Source organism: Trachemys scripta, chromosome 1, assembly GCF_013100865.1.
Source record: "Trachemys scripta elegans isolate TJP31775 chromosome 1, CAS_Tse_1.0, whole genome shotgun sequence".
In the NCBI taxonomy this organism is placed as follows: domain Eukaryota; kingdom Metazoa; phylum Chordata; order Testudines; family Emydidae; genus Trachemys; species Trachemys scripta.
In genome coordinates, this window is record NC_048298.1 from 201,917,637 (window position 1) to 201,940,790 (window position 23,154).

General features: G+C 37.6%; 1 protein-coding gene across 11 annotated transcripts in view; it reads left to right on the forward strand.

Annotated features, from left to right (window-relative positions):
• The window catches only part of DMD (dystrophin), a 1,855,422-nt gene that overhangs the window by 1,259,795 nt on the left and 572,473 nt on the right, over window positions 1–23,154 (forward strand). For all 11 annotated transcript variants that reach the window (XM_034754682.1, XM_034754655.1, XM_034754674.1 and 8 more), the window contains 2 exons: window positions 9,333–9,434; window positions 14,568–14,676. In XM_034754682.1, the coding sequence (XP_034610573.1) occupies window positions 9,333–9,434; window positions 14,568–14,676 (211 nt within the window). The remainder of the gene's footprint in view (window positions 1–9,332; window positions 9,435–14,567; window positions 14,677–23,154) is intronic.

The following is a 23,154-nucleotide window of genomic DNA, read 5'->3' on the forward strand; positions in this document are numbered from 1 at the left end:
TCAAAATGTGCAATAAAAATATGGTTATTAAGGCTATGAGAACTTTTTCTAAACCATTTAAGTATTTACTGTGATTACTCTTGAAAGCTGGATGCTATTTAGTGACAAGCCTTCCCCATCTTGGTTAACTTTTTTGATAATTAGCTTTCTTTTTACTTCACATACTGACAAGTCTTAAAATGAAGAAGACTCTATAGGAAATAAAACTCATGATATTTTCAGTAGCGAATTGCCCTCATTTCTGATGACAGATTTGGCCTTGGGAGCAAATATGTAGCTGATTTCATCTGCATGGACTCTCCAATTATTTTAGACAGATAGTGAGAACCCAGTTCTGAACTCAAAAGCAAGCATGCAGAATGTATGCTCCCTATACAGAACAAAGCTGTAGAGGGCTACAGTAATGGATATCTAGGATTTCATTGCCATTTCTCACTCCTTGGGCATTGAGGGCCCCCCAGCACTCATAGGTAGCATTCTCAATCAATAACGAAAATAAAGGTTGAGTTCTTCGTGCCATTTGGCTTCTTATGATGATCTGGAGAGTGTCACACGCAGGCTCTTCTCATCAGGAAGTGTGGTGGCTATACTGTAAGAGAGTTGAAAGAAATGATGACTGTTCATAGAACCACCATTTTTGTTGGTTTCAGGAACACCTTTAGAGTTATTTAATGTAGGTTTTCATTAACAATATTTTATAGGGAAACATTGTCACTTTTATAGAGTTATATATAGATTTTATACATGTGTTATTTATTTTATTCTCTATAGCTTGAAACTTCTATTTGCAAGCCTGAAATTAAATATCCCCTTGCCTTTAATTTTCACCTTGTTTCCATTTGACATTTGAGAGCTCTCACCCATCAGCATTGAGTGTCTTCACCAGACGTGCTGCACAGCACTGTACATGTAGACATATAAGTTCTAGAACTAGGGGTTTTGGGGGTGCTGCTGCACCCCCTGGCTTGAAGTGGTTTCCATTATATACAGGGTTTACAGTTTGGTTCAATGGCTTTCAGCACCCACACTATAAAAATTGTTCCAGCTCCCCTGTGTAGACACGCCCTTAGTGTTTGTGTCTCTTGTCTTCCATTCTTTTCTTCCACGTAGTACAGCATGCTTTATATTTCATTTACTGCTGCTTTACTATACCTAATGGGAATAGGAATTTGTTTGAAATTTTCCAGAGCTCAATCAATATATGTCACTGCTGTTTTTGTTTATTTTAATTCTTCTTTGTGGAAGTGGTAACTTTTAAAAATCAGAATAAAAAGCCTTCCTAGCAATAACAATATGAGGGGGAAAAAGATGTAAAATACAAAGAACATTCCTTGTCATCTTACATAAATTTGAAGATGTTATAAGTGAAAATTTGGGCCTAAGTTAGCTGACAGTGTCCCTTTAACTTACTAATTAAGTAAAAACTAAACACATAAAAGAACATGCAGCTGATAACATTGGATATTATTGATTCTCTTGGCAACATCTGCCATCTCTTAAATTATGGGGGTCAAGTTGCATAAATATATCTTCATAATGCTCTCTCAAGTGATTTATTATAGACACGTTATTCAAGAAACACTTTTCTGAAAATAGTGTATCAAGAAAAATCAACAAAACAGTGTAGGGACAGTAATATAGTTTAATTTTTTTTCTTTTACCTACTTTCAAAGTTCATCATTCTCCAGGCAATATATGTCTAAAGGTAATTAATACCATTAATAAGTTTGGGAGGAGGAGCAAGCTTTGTACATGAATGTGAACATTAAAAGGACATCAAACCTGGAGTCAGGCAGTGTTATATAAATAAATACATGCTTTTAAATTCAGCTGAATAAAACAATATGATTTTGTCACTTTTGTCTGGGGAGAGACTGGGAACTGGACATTTTCTGTGATTTATTCCACTCCTTTTCTTAGCCAAAGCATTATTTTGAGATTAGTGGGATATCAATTTAAGTAAAGATATTCTTAAACAAGAAGAAGCTTCTATGAGGTTCTGTGGATTCTTTGATGTATTTGGTAGTCAATATTAAATAGCTTATCCCAATCTGCCTTATGTCCTGAAATATCAGACCTTTTCCTCAGATTTAACCAAATCCTTGCATTGCACCCTTGTGAGACACAATAGCAAAAGAAGCCTGATTTGTAAAATGAATAAGCTCATTTAGCCTCAGGGGTATTTACAACAGAATGAAGTGGAAATTATTTATACTGGTCCATCATTTTGATATTTGAAGTAGAAATTTCTCAAAAAATCCTTTAAGCATTTATATTTAGTTCAAATGCCACATGGATGTTAAATATATGTATTGTGACAGACCCAGACCAGTGGGGTACAGGAGTCTGGTAGAGGGCAAATATACTGGTCACTGGATGAGTAGTTTTCGGTTCCCTGAGTGACCAGAGCAGGGGCTGCACTAAAGTAATCAGGAACCTGCTAGAACCAGTTAAGGCAGGCAGGCTAATTAGGACACCTGGAGCCAATTAAGAAGAAGCTGCTAGAATCAATTAAGGCAGGCTAATCAGGGCACCTGGGTTTTTAAAAAGGAGCTCACTTCATTTTGTAGTGTGAGTGTGAGGAGCTGGGAGCAAGAGGCACAAGGAGCTGAGAGTGAGAGGGTGTGCTGCTGGAGGACTGAGGAGCACAAGCGTTATCAGACACCAGGAGGAAGATCCTGTGGTGAGAATAAGGAAGGTGTTTGGAGGAGGCCATGGGGAAGTAGCCCAGGGAGTTGTAGCTGTCATGCAGCTGTTACAGGAGGCACTATAGACAGCTGCAGTCCATAGGGCCCTGGGCTGGAACCCAGAGTAGAGGGCGGGCCTGGGTTTCCCCCAAACCTCCCAACTGACCTGGACTGTGGGTTCTCCCAGATGGTGAATCCCCAACCCACATGGTGAATCTCTGAGGCCAGAAAATCCGCCAATAAGCACAGGACCCATCAAGATAGAGGAGGAACTTTGTCACAGTATATATATATATATATATATATATAAAATATATACTTGTGCTAAGTTCAACTACTCCTCTGAGGTGTTAGTGGGATCATTCCACACATTTGCAAGTTCTTTAATCAATTAAAAACCGCTATATATTTTTTTTATTCAATATGTAGAACAGAACAATCTGGCAGATAGGCTGAGCATTACATCATGCTAATTATGGCTATGTTTTAAATTGTCTGCTTCCATTCCAGAAGGATCTCCTTCTGCCTGATCTAAGGGAAACACAACAATGTTAGCATAAATAAATATTTGCTACCAAAAGAGCTTAGCTTCATGATGTTTCATTAGGAATAAGTAATGCAGTCCGAGTTATCAGGAAGAGATCTTTATTGAACATGCAGTCTTATATGCTGAGAAAGGCCTGTGTTTGTCTGTAGTAGCCTGGTCTTTAGGATATGTCTATACTGCAATTAAAAACCCACAGCTGGCCCGTGCCAGCTGACTCAGCCTTGTGGGGCATGGGCTGTGAGGCTTTTTAATTGTAGTGTAGACGTGTGCATAGACACCTACTTCCCCTCTGCCCAGTAGGTGCTCGACCCACCTTACCCTTGGCCCGCCTCTTTCCACCCCTGTGCTGCCCTCACCCCACCCCATTCCACCCCTTCCCCAAAGTCCCCACCCCATCCTGCCTTTTCCTACCCCAGCCCCACCCCCTTCCTGCAGGGTGAGACGATCCCAGAGCTTGGGCTGCAGCCGGAGCCGGAATGTCTACACCTATATTAAAAAGCCTCTTAGCCCAAGCCCAAGTGTGCTATCACAGGACAGCTGCGGGTGTCTAATTGCAGTATAGACATGTCTACATTCCTGAACTCCAGATATCTCATTGCACTAGATTTCTACTGAAACCTGATCCTCTTTCTACAGTTCCAATCATCACACTACATTTGAGATTCTTCCATCCAGTAGTTCATCAATTAATATTACTAGATTCATCATTTTTACTATAGTAGCCCCATTTTGCTGTGTGCTTGACAGAAACTTAATAAAAGCTGGTTTCTTCCATGAAAAATTTACAATCCAGGGCAATTTGGGATTACAAAAGATAGTCAATACAAAATTAAGCTTGTGATAACCAGTGAGCTTCAGTTTTAAGCCACCTCTATAACAATATCTTTCCTAGCTATGAATGTTTGACAGACCACAATACTATTTCATGTCTAATTAAATAAAGCTCCTGTCTTCACATCAAAATATACTTTGTGGTCCGAGTCTGAAAATCTTGTCAAAGTCTTTTAGAAAATGAAGCCCTCTAATTTACTCCATAGTCCCAAATTTGATAGGTTTGTTTATCAAATGTCAGTGTCTATCAAGCACAGGAAAGTAGTGAAAATTTCTAATTAAGATCTTCTAGCTGCTGTTTCCCCTTGAAGAAAGCTTTTCTCTTTTTTTTTGTTTTTTTTGTTTTTTTGTTTTTTTTTTAAATGAGTCTCAGCTGCCATCCCATTAAAAGGAAACTACTTTTTTCCTTGAAAGAATGACTGACTGGAACCTACTGTACTAACTTTCAAAATTGTATTTCTTTTATTTTAAAGTTATAACTCGCTTTTCATTTTAACTTTGCACCTCACTTTTAAAACACGGCTTTAACCATGGTTTGCCTCTCGAAGTGTATGTGTACATAATTTCCACACTGGTAATTTCATCCAAAATGTAATCCACTTTTGTTAGCATTGGTTGAGTTTCATTGCTGTAGTATAAACAAGACTCTGTTCGCTCTGGAACTTTTACCACCATGTTCATTCAGTCAGCAAGTTGAACTGGCATGGTGCTAGAAATGCTAGAAGTTAACGGAGTCTTTTCTACGCTTGGGCTGCCATAGACTCATAGAAGTGACCCTCATGATCATCTAGTCTGACCCTCCTGCACATTGCAGGCCAAAGAACCTCACCCGCCCACTCCTGAAATAGACCCCTAATCTCTGGCTGAGTTACTGAAGTCCTCAAATTATTCTTTAAAGAGAAGGTACAGAGAATTCACCATTTACACTAGTTTAAACCTGCAAGTGACCCCATGCTGCAGAGGAAGGCGAAACCCCCCCAGAGTCTCTGCCAATCTGACCTGGTGGAAAATTCCTTTCCGACCCCAAATATGGAAATCAGTTAAATCTTGAGCATGTGAGAAAGACCCACCTGCCAGACACCTGGGAAAGAATTCTCTGTAGTAACTCAGAGCCCTCCCCATCTAGTGTCCCATTTCCAGCAGTTGGGGATTTTTTGCTGCTGGCAGCTGTCGATGGGCCACATGCCATTGTAGGCAGTCCCATCATACATCCCTCCATAAACTTATCAAGATCAGTCTTGAAGCCAGTTAGGTTTTATAACCCCATTTGCTCCACTTGGAAGGCTGTTGCTGAATCAGTTTTAACAATAGTGATAATTTTTGGATAAAGTTCCATGGAATAGATGTAGTTTATGTTTGTTCTGTTGTTTTTTTTTACATGTTTGAGAGAGAGCAGGATTTCTAGTCACCAAACATATTTTAACCTGACCTATCTGTTTGATAGACTTAACTGGCAAATCCTACAACTAGACCAACAACACAGTTAAAGGTCCCTTTAACAGGCAGTTCACAAGATTCCCTAATGTGAAATTCCAGTGGAATCACCTACATTTTAGATGGTGAAATATTTTGTGTTGAATGAACTGGAAAACACTGCATCTGTCCCATAGCATGTCTGTCAATAAATACAAAATGGATGTGGTGGAACTTTCAGGACTATATACAGTATATGTACTTGCAACAGCACTATCAAAAAGGTATGGCTTTCCCATCCTCTAAATGCCCAGCTTTGCCCTTGGAGGGCAGCCTGGACAATTCCCATTAACTTCAATTGTAGCATGGAGTATACATCCAAGGGCAAAGTTTGGCCCTATTTCTAATCTTAGTTTAAATTATGGGTTTAAGTTACATACCGACAAGATGGTAACTGCTATCTTCATTTTGTTGTGAATTGACTAGTGGAGTCTAGGTCAGAGTTGCTACTTTTTTTTCTCCTTGGGGGACTGAATGATAAAATAGAATCCTGGATGCACATTTAAGACTGTCTACTTACATTAATTTAGTACCACCTGTCAGACAGACATGAACTCTAGTGCTACTCAGTACCAAGTTTGAATGCTTGTTCATTGACAGACAGAAGCTATCAAAGGTTTATTTCTTTCAAGCAAGGAATAATTCAAGGAAAACTTTTCTTGAAAATATTTAATGAACATCAAGATTTTTTTAAAAAAATGTTTTCATTTGGCATTTGTAACCACTTAATTCATTTGACATTTTTGGCTTATGATGTTTGTACTATGTAGCAGATCAAACCATAAACTGGAGGTTCAGCACAAATGTAAGACTGTGTGCAACTTTTGAATACCAGCCCAAAGAAGCACAAAGCATTGAGGACATCATTAAGGGCTTTTTTCTTTGACAGTGGGGACAAGAAAAGAATTCATACAGAAAACAAAACTAGAATTGTGCATCATGCTGCATTTAATACACATTTGAACAATGGAACTTAGATTTATCTCAAGATAATTGTCTTTGAGATATTAGACTTAAGAATATACACTGAAAAATACTTCCAAAAGACTGTTAAAACAAAAGAAATTGGTAATTTAACGTCTAAGTATGTTACATTTTGATTACCCAGCTATGGAAAATTGTAATGGTTCCCTATTAGGAAACTATATATTCCCTATGTATTATTTCCATTTTTTATGTAATGCAAAATATGTTACTCACCAACATGTGACAATAACAAATATTTTCTTTAAAAAATATATATGTGCTGTGTGAATATGTGGCTATAACTTGTAGTTTTTTATGCTAAGGCCTATTGAAGCCTTTTTTGCGGCAGAATTTGGAGTGCCATTTTCTACCATTTATAAAATCTTCATTAAGTCACTTTTAAATTCTATCTTTACCTCCACTTTAAAAATGAATATATAAAAGATTAGACTATGGTGTGGCAAAAAGGAAAAGAAATCTAACTCTGATAGAGAACTTGAACTAAAGGTGAAGGAAATAAGAGAAGGAACAATGGCAGAAGGCAAAAGTAAATCTGCAGTGATTATAGTGCTCAGGAGTAAGACTCCTTATTGAATCATAGAAATGTAAGACTGGAAGGGACATCAGTTGGTCATCTAGTCCAGTTCCCTGCATCCATGGCAGGACTATTATTTAAACCATCCCTGACAGATGTTTGTCTAACCTGCTCTTAAAAATTTCCATTGATGGAGACTCCACAACCTCCCTAGGCAATTTATTCAAGTGCTTAACCACCCTGACAGTTAAGAAGTTTTTCCTAATGTGCCCTTGCTGCAATTTAAGCCCATTGCTTCTTGTCCTATCCTCAGAGGTTAAGGAGAACAATTTTTCTCCCACCTCCTTGTAACAACCTTCTATATATTTGACGACTGTTATGTCCCGTTTTCTTTTCTCCAGACTAAACAAACCCATTTTTTTTCAATCTTCCCTCATAGCTCATGTTTTCTAGACCTTTAATCATTTTTGTTGCTTTCCTGTGGACTTTCTCCAATTTGCCCACATCTTTCCTGAAATGTGATGGCCAGAACTAGACACAATACTCAAGTTCAGGCCTAATCAGCGCGAGTAGAACAAAAGAATTACTTCTTGTGTCCTGCTTACAACACTCTTCTTAATGCATCCCAGAATGATGTTCACTTTTTTGCAACAGTGTTACACTGTTGATTTATATTTAGCTTGTGATCTACTATAACCCCCAGATCTCTTTCTGCAGTACTCCTTCCTAAGCAGTCATTTCCTATTTTGTATGTTTGCAACTGTTTGTTCCTTCCTGAGTACTTTGCATTCGTCCTTATTGCATTTCATCCTATTTGCTTCGGACCATTCTTCATCTGGAATGGAGATGGAATCAGAGTAACAGGAATCAGTGAAATGCAAACATATTTAAAATGTCCCTGCAAGAAATTTGATAGCTTTTAACAATCTTTATTTAGGGCTGATAAACAACATAAGGAAATATAAGTAAGAGAAGGCAATGGACTTTTGGACATCCATCAAGGGTAACTTTACTGTATGGTTCAGAATGTTTTGCATGTAGATTTTCAGGCAAGAATTGTGGACAACTTTTCTATTGATAGTTGGAAACTGAGAAGTGAAATGGTTCTTTGTTGTGGTTTAGAATGACATTGATTTGAACAAGAGAAATGCAGAGCACAGGGGGGAAAATGTGGGATTTTTTTCAGATTTTCATCAATGAAATGATGTGCTTCTGCCCTTAGACTGAAGCTATTGGGATACAATTTTGTGTCCTGTCAAACTAATGGTAACTCAGATTGCAGGTAGAAAATAAAGATTGAGAGTCAGTGCACAGCTAGTAGGATTGTGTGAAGGAAATAGCTCATTTGAAAAGCTGCTAGGTTCAGATGAAACTATAAAATGGAGAAAAAACGAAGAACTCATTCAGATTCCTCAGATAATATTACAGTGTTGTGTTACATTTATTATCCTTTTCAAATAGTAACCATAGTATTAATAATAATTATCAAAAATGCATTCCTCAGAACAGGATACATGGTATGATCCTTCTTTCCCCTTTTTTGTGCAGATGATTTTTTTTTCTAAATTAGCTACATGCAGTGTTGCATGATTTTGAAATTGGCTGTTATACAGTACCAGCCTGGCATGTAAGTGTCTCTGGGTTGGATGTTTTCAACACTTGAATGGGAAGTTTCAAGGAGATTTAAAAAAAATGCAAGAGGAAAAGGTTTTGCTAATTCAGTCAGTGTCATTCTTCCTTCTCAATAATAATATATGTCTTAGCATGGCTTTAGTAGTTACTGTGCTGCTAGTGTGTAGTTTGTAACATTGGTTTGGACTCCTCAAGGTGAAAGTTTCATAATAAAGTATTATTAGTGTTGTCTTAGTTACCCAACGGCATTCAACTTGGTCACATGAATAAGATGTCCACTACTACATGGGCAAGATGATCTCTACTGCACTAACTTCTATATCAGTTTATTTTTTTTAAATATAAAATAAGGTAACAAGACTGAGTTGTTCAAATTAGATTTCAAATGCCTGTTCTTTCTAGTGTGAATTTGTGCTGGTTTCTGTAATTCCATTTTATTGAGACCTTCATGGATGAAGGGACATATCACTATTTATTTTACTACTTTTATTCTATCCTATTCCTGTTTTATTTTTCAGTGACCTTCTTTGTCCCGACACCATCCACAAACAGAAACTAATCTATTGGGGTGTGTACAGGCTCCTATGGAGCTTTAAGACTTTGTGGTTTTATTCTTGAAAGTAAAGCTAATTTCACACTATTTCACCTCCCCCTCCCCCAGGAAACTGAAGCAGCAGTTCAAGCTAAACAGCCGGATGTGGAAGGGGTTTTGTCTAAAGGGCATCATTTATATAAGGAAAAACCAGCCACTCATCCAGTAAAGGTAATGAAGCAACTTTTAGTAATATCCATTACCACATAATGGGTTCTGTTTCCCCTGCTGTACGCTTGTCCTTGATGTCATCTATTTAAAATCAGTGAAACAACTTGGAAAATAATATTGGCTCTGTTATACAACAGCACAGGCAGAAATAATGTTATGCTTACAGCCAGAATTATCTATGCACTGTGATGCTAAGTATTCCTTTCTGCATTGGTGTTCACCCACCTAGTCAAAAAAGTAGTTCACCTTAAAAACATAACACTACAGTGTGCGCTTACCTCACCATTAACATAAGACTATTCTATTCCAAATGAGGCTTACAGGCCTCCTGTGAAAAAAGTTCTTTTATTTTTTGTAGAGGGAAGCGAGAGGCAGGCCAGAGAGGGTACTGTCTTCTAGATTTTTCCTACAGTAAGGGGAGGAGGATGAGACCAACTTAAACAACTCCTCTTCTACTGGCCTCTGGCAAAGCACGGCAGAATTGCCTTTGAAATATAATGTGTTTTGTTCTTGTTTGGAGGAGAGGGTATTTTGTTAGGAAAGGCTGACTGCTGTCTTGTGGGAGCTCGTTTTCAAATCGCTTTTCCCAGTATAGGTATCAGATTAAAGATTATATCAATAGAGTACTGAGGCAATAGGATAATTGTCTCTACCTACTGGATAGAGCAGGCCACCAGCATCCTCCCCATTACAGTCCAGCTATCTTTAGGTTGGAAGATCGATGGGGGATGGAAACCACCACTCAAACATCACTGTCAAACATAGCCATAAAGCACAATCTTGTGACACAAGCTATTCCATGTCTGTTGTATTACTTATATTTTTGTATCTGACAACAAATTATCAGTGGATGCTATGATTAAATGTTCTTAAGAGCATCTAACAGTGGCTTATTGATCAATCCAAATTTCTACTGCAATTGCCTCTTGCGATAGCAAGACTCATTCTTGTATTTAAAGCTTCTTCAAAACAGCACAGGTCAATAATGTTATTATACCAAAACTATTTGTCCTTGCAAACAAAGTTATTGTGACTTATATTCTCTGTAAGGTCACATACTTCCTTTTTTGTTCTGCAGCTTGTGCTTAGTTCCTGTGAAATGTATTTGCAGTTTATTTTTCTACCATTTATAAAATCTTCGTTAAGTCACTTTTAAATTCTCTTTACCTCCACTTTAAAAATGAATATATTTTTATTTAATGATATTTTTGTTCCTTTTTTTTTTTCTTTTTCTCCAAAGAAACCTTTGAGAACTGCTTTCTTTGTTGGTATTCCAGCTTTTATTAAAATGATCAATATTCTTTAATAGTTAAATTAGAAACCTTTAGAAAATAACCAAAAAGGTGAATTCAAGGTGATTTTAAGGTAGTGCCCTGATGAAAATGTGCAGCCACAAAGCTTTAGACTGTGTTATTCAGTTTTCTTGGCTTCAGAGGGGAGCTATTATTATTAGGAATAGGCACATGTCACCTGTGCATGGAGTGGATGATGGAACAAAGGTCTCGCTGTGATCATTGCATTTACACATTTAGTTTGACTGCAGTTATAATCTTAGAAGACCTTATGCCACATCTTAATAAGTAAGGTGTGAGCACCAATAGCAATAGACTACAAATGTGTGCTGCTGTAGATTTTAGTCTGTGTTAGTTTGTGAAACAAATATTTGGTATGTCCAAGAAGCATGCTTAATCTATCCATTTTATTTAGAGATGGCCAAACTGATTCCAGTAGTAGAATTCCTAGTGATATTGTTAATGGAATGAAATTACTGTATTAGATGTGGTGAATGCCAGGTGCTATTGTGTAATTCAAAACAATATTGTCTCTTAAGCAGTAATTTTGAGGATGACATTATACAATGTGCCTGTGTGGAATACTTGCAAGTTAATAACTATTTGTGGAGTGTAGGGAATTTCACTTCTGATCCCCCTCTAATTGCATTTCACTTTTTTCATTACACTGCCATTCAGTTAATTGACCAACCTGTGAAGTTAATTTCTGTCTCAGTGACTATCTAGTATACAGTGAGTAATAGAAATGTGAACATACAATGTCAGAATGTGAAATTGCTTTTTTGATGTAGTTTTCCTAGGCTTTCACCCGTTTATATTGAGTGCCTCTTTGTGGTGGTTCTTACTGAGTAAATTCCAGTACCAATCACCATTTGTAAGTCCCAAGAAAGTCTTTATAGCTAATGCAACAATTCCTTTCTCTGCAGCAAAGGTGCAGTTGAAATTATAATAACTTTATATCTCTTGCTTTAGATTAACCCCCCCCCCCCAAATAGCTATGTTAAAAGAACATTATTAAGGTTACAAAATAACGCACTGAAAAGTTAGAAAATGTGAACATTCAGGTTGCCTGTGCTGCCTTAATTTGTCCCTCTAGTTCATATGCATTATGATAGTCTTTAATTGAATGACAACGTACTAATTTTTCCAAAGAGCCCCCTACTTCATTTTGGGATGTCAAAAAACATACCCCGTGCCTTTTTCAAGTCTTTGCTTCAAAGATTGGGAAGCACTAGAGCATTTCACATTCTGAGCAAAACAACATACTTCCAGTTTATTGGAAGTAAATGAACCATTTTGGCTGAAATTTTCCCAAACAGTTCAGCTCGAGGTAGACACCTGATGTGGAGAATCTCAGCTCAAGTGGTTAATATTTGGCAAAGTTATAAGCAACTGAAAAGAGTCTTCTAATGTCAGGCAACTTTAATAAAAGGTGGTACTGCCAAGCACATCTGTAATACGTTAGGACTAAAGCTACTTTTTGAAATATAAATATTTTTCTTAAATATCAATGAACTTAAAGTGTAAATAGGATTAATATTAACATGTGGCATTCTGGTTTGGACAGGCATGTCAGAGGGTTCTCCACCCCTATGTTTGAGGCAATTCACATGTGCCTCTCCCCTCATTTAAGTTAAATGAGTCTCTGAAATTTTACAGGATTTTTTTCAGCTGAAAAATAATTCGATCAAGATATCTGCATTACATTTCTCTCTCATCTAAACCACAATGGAAGTGAAGAATTGTATGGCATGAATTGCCCAAGAATAGGAAGCATAATCTCTTTTATATCCTGTTTGAAATGCATATAAAAAGTTATCACTATGGTGCAGTGGAACTAACACTACAGAGTAGCTAAATACTGAAAAGTAAGTGACCTTTCCCATCATTTTGTTTTGTCAATTTCAAAAGCTGCAACCCAGTTGCTTCACACCTACTTCAAGCTTTGTATATCTAAAAGGACTTTCTTTCCCAATTTATTATTTTTGATATAATAATAAAAAAGATAAATCCCTACATTGCTTTCTACATTTGGCTGAAAGTTTATTCCCTCCCTCCCCCGCCCCCAACCACTGACACAAAATAATTGCTGAAGACAAGAGGGCTATTACAATCTGCCAGCCATCATTTCATCAGATAAGAGTTGCAAAATGACAGCATCATTAGTCATTTTCAGTTACAGTCAGTCACAGCCAGGGATGTTTTATTCTTCCAGTTGTTTTTTATTTTTTTAACTACCCAGATTAAACCTCACTTAAACCTACTTACCTTTTCAAACAAACACTGTTGCCAGAATCAGTGTTTGTATATTACCAAGGAATCTTCATCAATTCTTTAATGTCTAACTGCCTTCAAAATGACAGTCTAATGAATGTAGATTTGATCATTTAGATAGACAAGAATTTTTAAATGGAAAAGATAGGCTGTCAGTCCCAGATGAGCTGTTCTTTGATAAGATGGACAATGGAAATCTCCTATTGCCACAGTGCTTGTCTCTTTTCTTTTGCATGAATTCATGATAATAGAGCATTATATATAAACTGCAATGCTTATAAGGATCATGCTTTAGGTATCCTCAAACAGGGACTGAATTCTGATTTAGTAAGTGTTACCATCTGCTGGGGTTCCCAGGATTGTGAGTTACTGTGCTACCCCTCTCAGCCTCAATAATTGAGAGTTTTGTTGCTGCTATGTTTCAGCTCCCTAACACACAAGCTCGTTTTCTCTTCCAGCAAACTCTTCCAGAGTCTGCCATTCCCCACTTTGCCTAGCAAGTAACAATGCATGAACCCCAACTTCGGAGTACCTCAGATACCTTTCTGTTATATACCTCTCTCTGCAGTATCTAGCCTTCTCAGTGAACACTCGCAGAAGTTAAGTTTGCTGCTCCCTTAAAAAGACAATACCCAGCAGCTTAGTACCTTAACTGGGGTTAACAAGCACTCTGTTTTAATCAAAGCAGTGAATTGGTTTATAGTTAAAGTAAAACAAATTTATTAAACAAGAAGCAATAGGTTTAAGTGATACCAAATATAAGGAATAACGATACAAAGGGTTATAAGCAAACAAAAGTAAAAGATTCAAAGATTCAAACCTGATCTAGCAAACTAGAGTTTCTTGTTCAAAGAAGTGTTTCTCCCCAAATCCCTTTTCCAGCATGACTAACCAGACTTTCTGGCCAGGACCCTTCACAAAATTCAAATATGCCCTCTTGCTTAGTTTTGGACTTAGTCACAATCTAGCCCTCAGTGCTCAACCTTGTGCACACAGAATATAATATTATGCTACTTTAAAACACTCGTAAGACCCTTTAGTATATGTGTAATGTTAGAACAAGTCATGGTGTCACATAGTATGAAGGTCTTATTGGCTTTTGTTTGGGATGACCTAAATAACTTGCTTGTGGCTTCATTAGCAAAATGATGACCATCCCAAATTCCTGCAAATAAAACTTGATAAAACACACAAGTATGTATTACATACGTACATGTAACAAACATGAAATTGGTCTGTCCTCTTCAAGAAGGTTAAGGAACTATTTTTCCTTTCTCACCCTTGTCCGGGTATGATAAGTTATTGTCCCTCCTGTTAATACAAAATAGTTCCTGTTTCTAGATTTGTGGTGTTGGGCAGCTCCACAATATGAAAAAAACTGTGTACATGCAATGATAGAGAATATTATGCCTGAACATGAAATATAAGCAAACATGCTGTAGGAAAGGACCTCTCACTCTTTTAAAGTAACAGTACTGCAGACATCTTGTGTTCCTTCATGTAGCAAATGCTACCTCCTTTAAAAAATATTTACCAAATGAATAATATGCATACTTTCCTGTTCTAGAGAAAATTAGAAGACTTGAGTGCTGACTGGACAGCAGTAAACCATTTAATTCAAGCACTAAAGGGAAAGCCAGCTTCAGGAGCACCTGGACTTATCCCTTCTGGTTTCCGTAAGTGTTTCAGTATTGATACATTTTAAATGGGCTTACAAATGCAAATAAAAAAGTAGAAATATGTTGTGAAAATTAAGCCTGAGATTTTTAAAGCTGACCCCAAGGGATTTGGACACTAGCAGTATGGTATAAAACAAGAGACATGCTGGTTTTGAGTTTGGTTCATTTTTCACAGTTTTGTTTTTATATTGTATAATGTGTCCCAGCTGCTAAGCTAACAAAGCCTGGCTTACCATTGGCTTTTTAAAATATTATTCTTTACAAGCATTCTAGGAATTAGGGTGACTTTGGAAATTTCCATTTCATTGTCCTGGAAATACTTTTAATGCTTTCAGTGTCATAGGCTGGTAAAGAGGAGCATGCAGTGATGGGAGGGATTCATGGTGCAGTCAGAAGAAGGAAGATCTGAATTGTTATCTACGTGTTTTGTTTTTGTTTTATTTATTTTTCTAGGTATTCTCTTTACACTAGCCTTTTTTTGTGGATAATGTGTATCAAAAACAGATAGTAGAGAAACCCATGACCTCTAGCAGTAGCCATGATTCTCTGGCATACTAAAGCAGAAAAGCCTGATGTGCAGGAAAATAAACCACTCCATCTTCTAAAGAGAACAAAAAACATCCACTTGATTTTTCAGGATTGAAACTAGTAAGATCAAGAGACAGTCCTGGCTCCACCAGAACATGGTCATTGGTACATCAGTTAAAACAATGCAGACATTTCTTTCATGACACTTAGAAACATACTAATTCAGAATTGTCACCTAGTTCAGTCACAGCTCTGGGGACAAATTTTCCAATTTCATTATAAGAAGTAAACACCACTAATGGTTTCAAAATGACTCTATGACACAAGGAAAGTGCCTTACATTGATTTTGTAGTGAGCTGTGAGGCAAGCCAGATAATCTCATTTAATGACATCGCAGAACTGAATATGGTGTGTAAGCATTTTTTTCCTGTGCTGGGCCACTAAACTTGCTGTGTCAGGTTTTGCATTCAGCTGGTTTTATCAGACTCATTTATTTTATGAGTTGTAAATTTGTTGTTACAACGGTAATGGAAAGAACAAGAAAAGAAAGAGGAGATGTCACAGAAGTACATATCCCTACACTAACTCATTATCTTTAATCTCAGAATTGCAAAATTATGTATGTTCCTTACTTGCAGATGTATAATGTGAATTACCAGCACTTCTCAGTTTGAGATGAAAACATAAATGCAGAAAATGAAGGTATTGGGGTTTTATAAAGGATTCGGCAAGAACTAAGACTGAATTTCTTTCCAGTGCCAATAGCATTTATTTGAGATTATTTATTGCAATGCCACCATTTTAACTGTAATATCAGTTTTAGCTGTCATTTGCCTGTTTCACGTGAAAATTCAGGTGATGGGATTCAGTTAGCTGTTCATGCCATTGAGCAAGTCCTTTGAATTCACAAAGAAAACCCGGGTGAAGCCCATCCTAAAGGTGCTGTTTTTGGCAAAGACAGAAAATGGCACATGTTCACAAAGCTTCTTGTTCTGTACCCACTTCTGAACATTTTTGAGACTAAAAGCCATGTTTCTCATGTACTATATTATTACAACTAATAAACTCTCTACATTTGTATTTAAATCCAGCCTGCAGTCAGTTTCAAAATCCTCTGCTTAAGAGGGCTCTAAGTTGATCAAGAACTGCACTGTACTTTTATCCAGTATAATGGTACAGCTGCTCAGTAACTGCAGCCAGCTATTTTGGTTCCATCCTCACAGACTGCCTGCCTTCTGACCTCCTTTTACTTCTTAGTACTTCTCTTACTCTGTATCTACGTTTATGAGGAAACTGTATTTTAAGACTATATTAAAATATGATTCTGAATAAATTGGGCAAAACTGTTAGAACTATTTTTAAAACACCTTTCTTTAGATACTACCTGTGCTACAATTTTTACTGTGCTGGGCTCTTCCGCACTGGCTCTTTAAGCAAAATTAGATTCCAATTTATCAAAACTCTGTTTAAACCCAATTTTCAAACACTGTACTCTTGCATGTGTAGTTGGGTAAACATATATATTTTGAAGCTAATGTCCCTCCTTATGATCTTCCTGTATATTGCATACTAATTAAAAAAATTTGCAAAATGTATTGATAGTTCCATACAGTTTTAACTAGCATAAAACACCAAGCATGATATCCTAGCCCTGTTGAGGTCAATGGGAGTTTGCTATTGAATTAGTGGATCCAGGATTTCACATTATATCTTCAGGTGAAACAAAGAAAAACTTACATATGAAAACTGACCTCCAGAGGAAAAAAAAAACAAAGAATATATTCACTGTTGCACAGAGTGTTAACCACTACTGTACGAAGAGGCCTTAGTCACCCAGAAAACTAGATGAACCATAAAAGTGGAGCCCAGAATTAAGGATGGCACTCCATGGTGGTATGAAAAAGACTCTGTGAAGCAGTGGCAATACTTCTTGTTGATTATTATATTCTGTAGAGACTTGTGTGACAGCCAGAATATAATGCTGTTCACATCTACATGTCAGATCAGAGAACAAAAAAATAAATAGCTGGCCTTGCTACATGTCAAGTGTCACTCTGTCTAGTCTACTTACAGTGCTTTTGCCAGGGGGCCCTTAGTAAACATACCATCTTGTGTATCTCTCCTTGAGAGATGATGTGGGGGGGGGGGGTAGGGAACAGGATAGAATTACGTTTATAATTCTGTGGGTATGTGTGTAAGTGTTTCTTGGACACAGAGAAGGTACACAAAGGTTGCTAATATCCCACTGGGCCAGTATGCCTTCAGGCATAATGAATAGAAGCCTACTTTTCCAGGTAGGAAAATGTACTTAGCTGAAGGGTATGTGAGACACCTCAGCTAAACTTGACTTCCCAGGGAAGATGATTCAAAAGGCAAATTGTGCTCACTATCCATTAATAGTTGGAACATGAAATTATATGAACATTATTAACCACACACCTCTGTGCCTTACATAGCAAGTAGTATGAAAACTATTATAAACAGAGAGGGAAAATGCAGTGGTTGTTTAATGTGCTAATGCACCCTAGAGACAAATTTCAATATCTTTAAACACATTAATACATCATAATAAAAAAATAAATAATATCTTTGTACACATTAATACATTCATTCAAAAGTGCTACATTTGTATAATTGTAGGTATACTATATAAGGTAAGGTGTGTGTTTGGTAGCATGTTACACTGAGGTTTGTAGCACAATTTCAGTGTCCTGTTTTCTTGCACTCATAGCTTTCATCCTTGTTAGATTATATTTTCCATGATTCATTTACATCCAGTGTGGATTTATTTTAGTAAGTTTGTTCAAAATTCCTTTGGTCACATTTTTGTTAAAGAAGGACATCTGAAATTACAATTCCTTAAAACATTTTTTTTAATATTGCACTTTGTCCGAGCTACAGCAAATTTTTAAAGGCAATGGAATATTGAAAACATAAGTATCACACTTCTGTCTGAAAATGTTTTGCCTGATATTTTTGTAAGTCATGCCTATAATTACTGTAATTAAAATTAATTAAAATTATTTTTCTCTATTAATGTAGTTGACTTAATTCATGCATTTGACACTTTGTATACAGTTAGTTTCACTTTTTCCTTGAATATTTAGTCAGGCAGCTTGTTTCTGTGGGGAAAAAAGCAAGCAAGAAAAAATAAAAATCTGATTGTAAAACCACAAATCAGTAGCAGGAGTACTTAGGATCAGGTATAATACTGAAATTACTTTTAACTCATTTTAAAATTAACTAGGTTTTGAGTTGGCGTCCCTTTAAAATTTTACATGTTAGCAGCTCTTAATTAAGATCATTGCTTTTGATACACCTCAATTGCATACATACAAAAAGGGAAATGACTTTCTAGGAAGGAATACTTCAGAAAGAGGTCTGGGGGTCATACTGGATCAAAAGCTAAAAATGAGTCAACAATGTAACTCTAAAAAAAAACAAAAAACCACAAACATCATTCTGGGATGTATTAGCGGTAGTGTTGTAAACAGGCCAGGAGAAGTAAGTCTTCTGCTCTACTTGCGCTGTTTAGGCCTCAACTGGAGTATTGTGTCCAGCTCTGGGAGCCACATTTCAGAAAGATGTGGACAAACAGCAGAAAGTCCAGAGAAAAGCAACAAAAATGATTAAAGGTCTCAAAAACCTGAATCATGAGGGACGATTGAAAAAACTGTGCTTGTTTAGTCTGGAGAAGAGAAGACTGAGAGGGAACATAACAGTTTTCAAGTATATTAAAGGTTGTTACAAGGAGGAGGGTGAATTGTTCTTGTTATCCTCTGAGGATAGGATAAGAAGCAATGGGCTTAAATTTCAATTTCAATTTAAATGGGCAGTTTAGGACATTAGGAAAAATTTCCTGTCAGGGTGGTTAAGTACTGGAATAACTTGCCTAGGGAGGTTGTAGAATCTCCATCATTGGAGATTTTTTAAGAGCAGGTTAGACAAACACCTGTCAGGGATGGACAATAATACTTTGTCCTGCCATAAGTGCAGGGGGCTGGACTAGATGACCTCTCAAGGTCCCTTCCAGTCCTAAGATTCTATGATAGGTTTGAAAAAAGTGGTTTTTGTTTGAAAAAAAAAACAACCAAATAAAAACCTTAAGCTTATCTTAAAATTATGCAGCACAGTACAAAATGTAATGGGGACTAGAAGTGTACAGTTGGGGAAAAAAACACTACAACATACATGTCCAGTTCAGGAAGTAGTAACATTTAACCTGTTTGTTGTGATGTTGTAGTTGTGTTGGTGCCAGGATATTAGAGAGGTAAGATAGGTGGGGTAACATCTTTTACTAGCCTGACTTCTGTTTGTGAAAGAGACATGCTCTTGAGCCACACAGAGCTCTTCTTCAGGTCTAGAAAAGGTACTCAGAGGATCACAGCCAAATACAAGATGGAACAGATTGTTTAGCATAAGTAGTTAACATGTACTGTAAAAGACCAGTCAAGGTGAAGTGGCCAGTTAACACCTCTGCAGTCATAGGACAAAAAGAGGGGGAGGATAATGGGTTACAGATGGTTGTAATAAACCATAAATCCAGTGTCTTTATTAAGACCGTGATGTTTAGTGTCTAGTGTAGATATGAATTTAAGCTCCCACACTTGTCTTTTGAATGTGTGAAGGTTTTTTTTTTTTTTTGAGAATGAGGACTCAGAGTTTAGTTATGGAGTGATCATTTTGTGAAAAGTGTTTGCCCACAGATGATGTGGTATTGTGTGAGCTCATTTGAGAGCATAGTGATTGTCTTGTTTTATGTGCATAGTAGTTGTTGGAGGTATTTAGTGCACTGGATGAGGTACACCCCATGCATTATTAGTACAGTTAAAAGTGTGTGAAATCTACAGATATATTGTATAGGGCTTAATACAAATGTTGTACATGTGCCCTTAAACATGTGGACTCGTTGGAAGGTTCCTTTTGTCTTGTTTTTAGTCCTTCCTTTCTTTTTTTGAATATAGAAAACTAAATGGAAAAATGAATAAACTGATGCAACATTAAGATTAAATAGCTAAAATAATAATGTTTAAAGAATGCAAAAGTTAGGGTTCCTGCATCACATATGTAGCTGTTCTGTGTGTGTACAGCATTTAGCACAATGGGGTCCTGGTCCATGACTAAGTCTTTTAGTTGTTACAGTAATACAAATTAACAATAATTATAATAATATATTGCCTGTACATCAACTTTTCTATTCATTTTTATTTTTCTTGTTAAATATTTAGTTGACTAATTTACTATTCAGTATGGATTGTCTCCAGGAACCATAGAAAAATACAAAATAAAAAAAAAAATCAGCTTTATCAAGATACACAATATTAGAAATTAGTTTTCTCTTTAGTGGTGTTTCATGGCTGTTGCCCTCTGAAACAGTCACTATGTGTATAGTACACTCTGTGATTGTGCAAACATTTATTGCACTCTGAAGGTGTGTACTACACCTTCAAGGGACAGTCTGGCACTTGCAGCTAAAACAGACTGGGTGCAAGCAAGAAGCCCTGCTCCACCCTAGGCTAGGTTATACAAACAGAAAAAGAAAATTGAGGAGGGGAGACCATAAGCCATTTTGCCTGCTACAGGTTGCAGGCCCTAGAGACTTTATTTTTCTGACAGAGTTTGTTTGCTCTGATTCAAGGCTCTGTGATATGTGCCTTATAAATTGACGGAAGTGGCCCCGTCCCTGACATGGCACCTCAGGGAAAGGGAGGAAGCCTGCCCGCTGGACAGGGCCAGTTTGCAGGTCTTCTTAGCGGGGACATATTTGTCTGTTAGTTTGCTATTGGCCTCCCCTGCCTGGATCCATATACATGTACATCCATTAACGTAATTTGAAATTAAGTTTCTCAGAGTAATGTGAAATTCTCAGAATTATAAACCATGTATATTTTATTGTATGTGTGACAGATATGACAATCTTCTGGACAAACCTATTGAATTAAATTAAACCTTATTGGATTAGGTTTAAGTATTTTAGGAGTTCATTATATTAAAAAAGCAAATGTTTATGTACTACTGAGAGACTGTATATATTTCCAGCCCTCCAGGAACTAAGAACAGTGGAGGATGATTAAGCAAATTCACTCAGGTTGTAGCAGGTCCAGAGAGCAACCACAACTTGGAGAAAGGCTCACCTATACTGGTTCAAACTGGATTCTCCAGGAACCAACAGACAAAAAAAGGATGTTTGGTTAAATACCTGAGTTAAAACTGACTTTAGGGCCTCCTTTCTGATCCAGGACCTGTAGTGCAAGAAGAAAGGATTGGGTCTTTGGCCCACTGAGGTCCCATAAGACTTGGTTACTGGTTCTGAGCTGAAGCTGTTATGAACTTGTGTCCACAGTAAAAACCCCTGTGGGGTTTGAAGGACTAATCACCAATCAATGATGGGGTGATCTCTGGTAAGCTGATTACCCTATGTGTAGGTTCTTTTATTGTTTGTGATATATTTAATATATCTTCTTTGTAATGCTTCCATCTTAAGAATAAATGTATCTACTATGTTGTAACTTAACTGTGGCAATTACACTGTGTACCTTCTCTGAGGAGAGAAGCGAAGCAGCCTGTGTTCTGGGGAATAACACAGTGCATTGAGGGGGGCTGTGCAGCCTGGAAATACCCTGGTCAGGAGAGGAAGAGAGACAGGGCTTCACCCAGGGCAGGTAACGGCTTTGGAGCCTAGAGAGGGTGCCCTTGCTGGACCATGGAAGGGGAATACAGGCATAATTGCCCTGAACTGTGACAGTATACATTTCCTGAATTAAATTAATGTATCAGAAGATACATTTAAATAGCAAGATATAAGTCCAATATAGGAATAAAATATTCAATATATATGCATATGGGTGATAGGAGTTTGCTCATTCACTTTCAAAAATGCACATCTGGCCTAGACTAAGCATAGAAAAAAATATTCCCAAAGAGGAATTTCCCAGAAGTTTAGGAGCATCTGAATTCATGGGGTCATAATGAAAGACGTGGCATAATCTTATGTACAGAGTGCCCTACGAGACTCCCACTATAACAAAAATACATCACATACAACGTACATCATATGGATGGAACATGGTACAGTAACTCCTCACTTAACGTTGTAGTTATGTTCCTGAAAAATGCAACTTTAAGTGAAACAATGTTAAACAAATCCAATTGTCCCATAAGATTTAATGTAAATGCGAGGGGTTAGGTTCCAAGGAAATTTTTTGGGACAGACAAACCACAGACTGTACTGTGGTTGGGAAGTGCCCTGAGCTTACCCCACACAGGCACAGCCCTCTGCAGGCAAGGACGCTAGGAAGCACCTTTGCAGCAGCAGCAGCTTCCCCAGAGAACAGGCTCGGATTTTGCCAGGAATGCTCCAGGCCCTCCTCTTCCTGTCCCCACTCCACTCCAGGCCCACCTCTTCCCACCCCCACTCCACCTCCTCTCTCGAGCACGCCACATCCCTCCCCCCCACAAAGTCCTAAGTGCCGCCAAACAGCTGTTTGGTGGTGCTTAGGACTTTGTGCGGGGGAGGGGAAGGAGCGGGGAAGTGCTGTGTCTCTGCTCCTCCCTCTCCCTCCCAGAAAGTCCTAAGCTGTTTGGCAGTGGGGGAAGCACTGGGAGGGAGGGGAAGGAGGCAGAAAAGCAGAACTTGTGCAATGCTCCCTTGTAAAGTCACTGCTCTTCCACAGAATCTTACAAGCAGGCAGCCAAACGACATTATAAGGGAGCATTGCACAACTTTAAACGAGCATGTTCCCTAATTGAGCAGGGACATAACATTGAAACGGGGACAACGTTAAATGAGGAGTTACTTATTATTTAATGTTGTGCGGCTAGACTGTACAAGAGTTCAGCAGGTGCAGACAGGAAGTTATAATGGCTACTGGGTCCATCTAATATAACAAGTTCTCAGGATCTTAGTTTTACATCTTGTTCACAAGACAAAAATCACGGCTAACAGT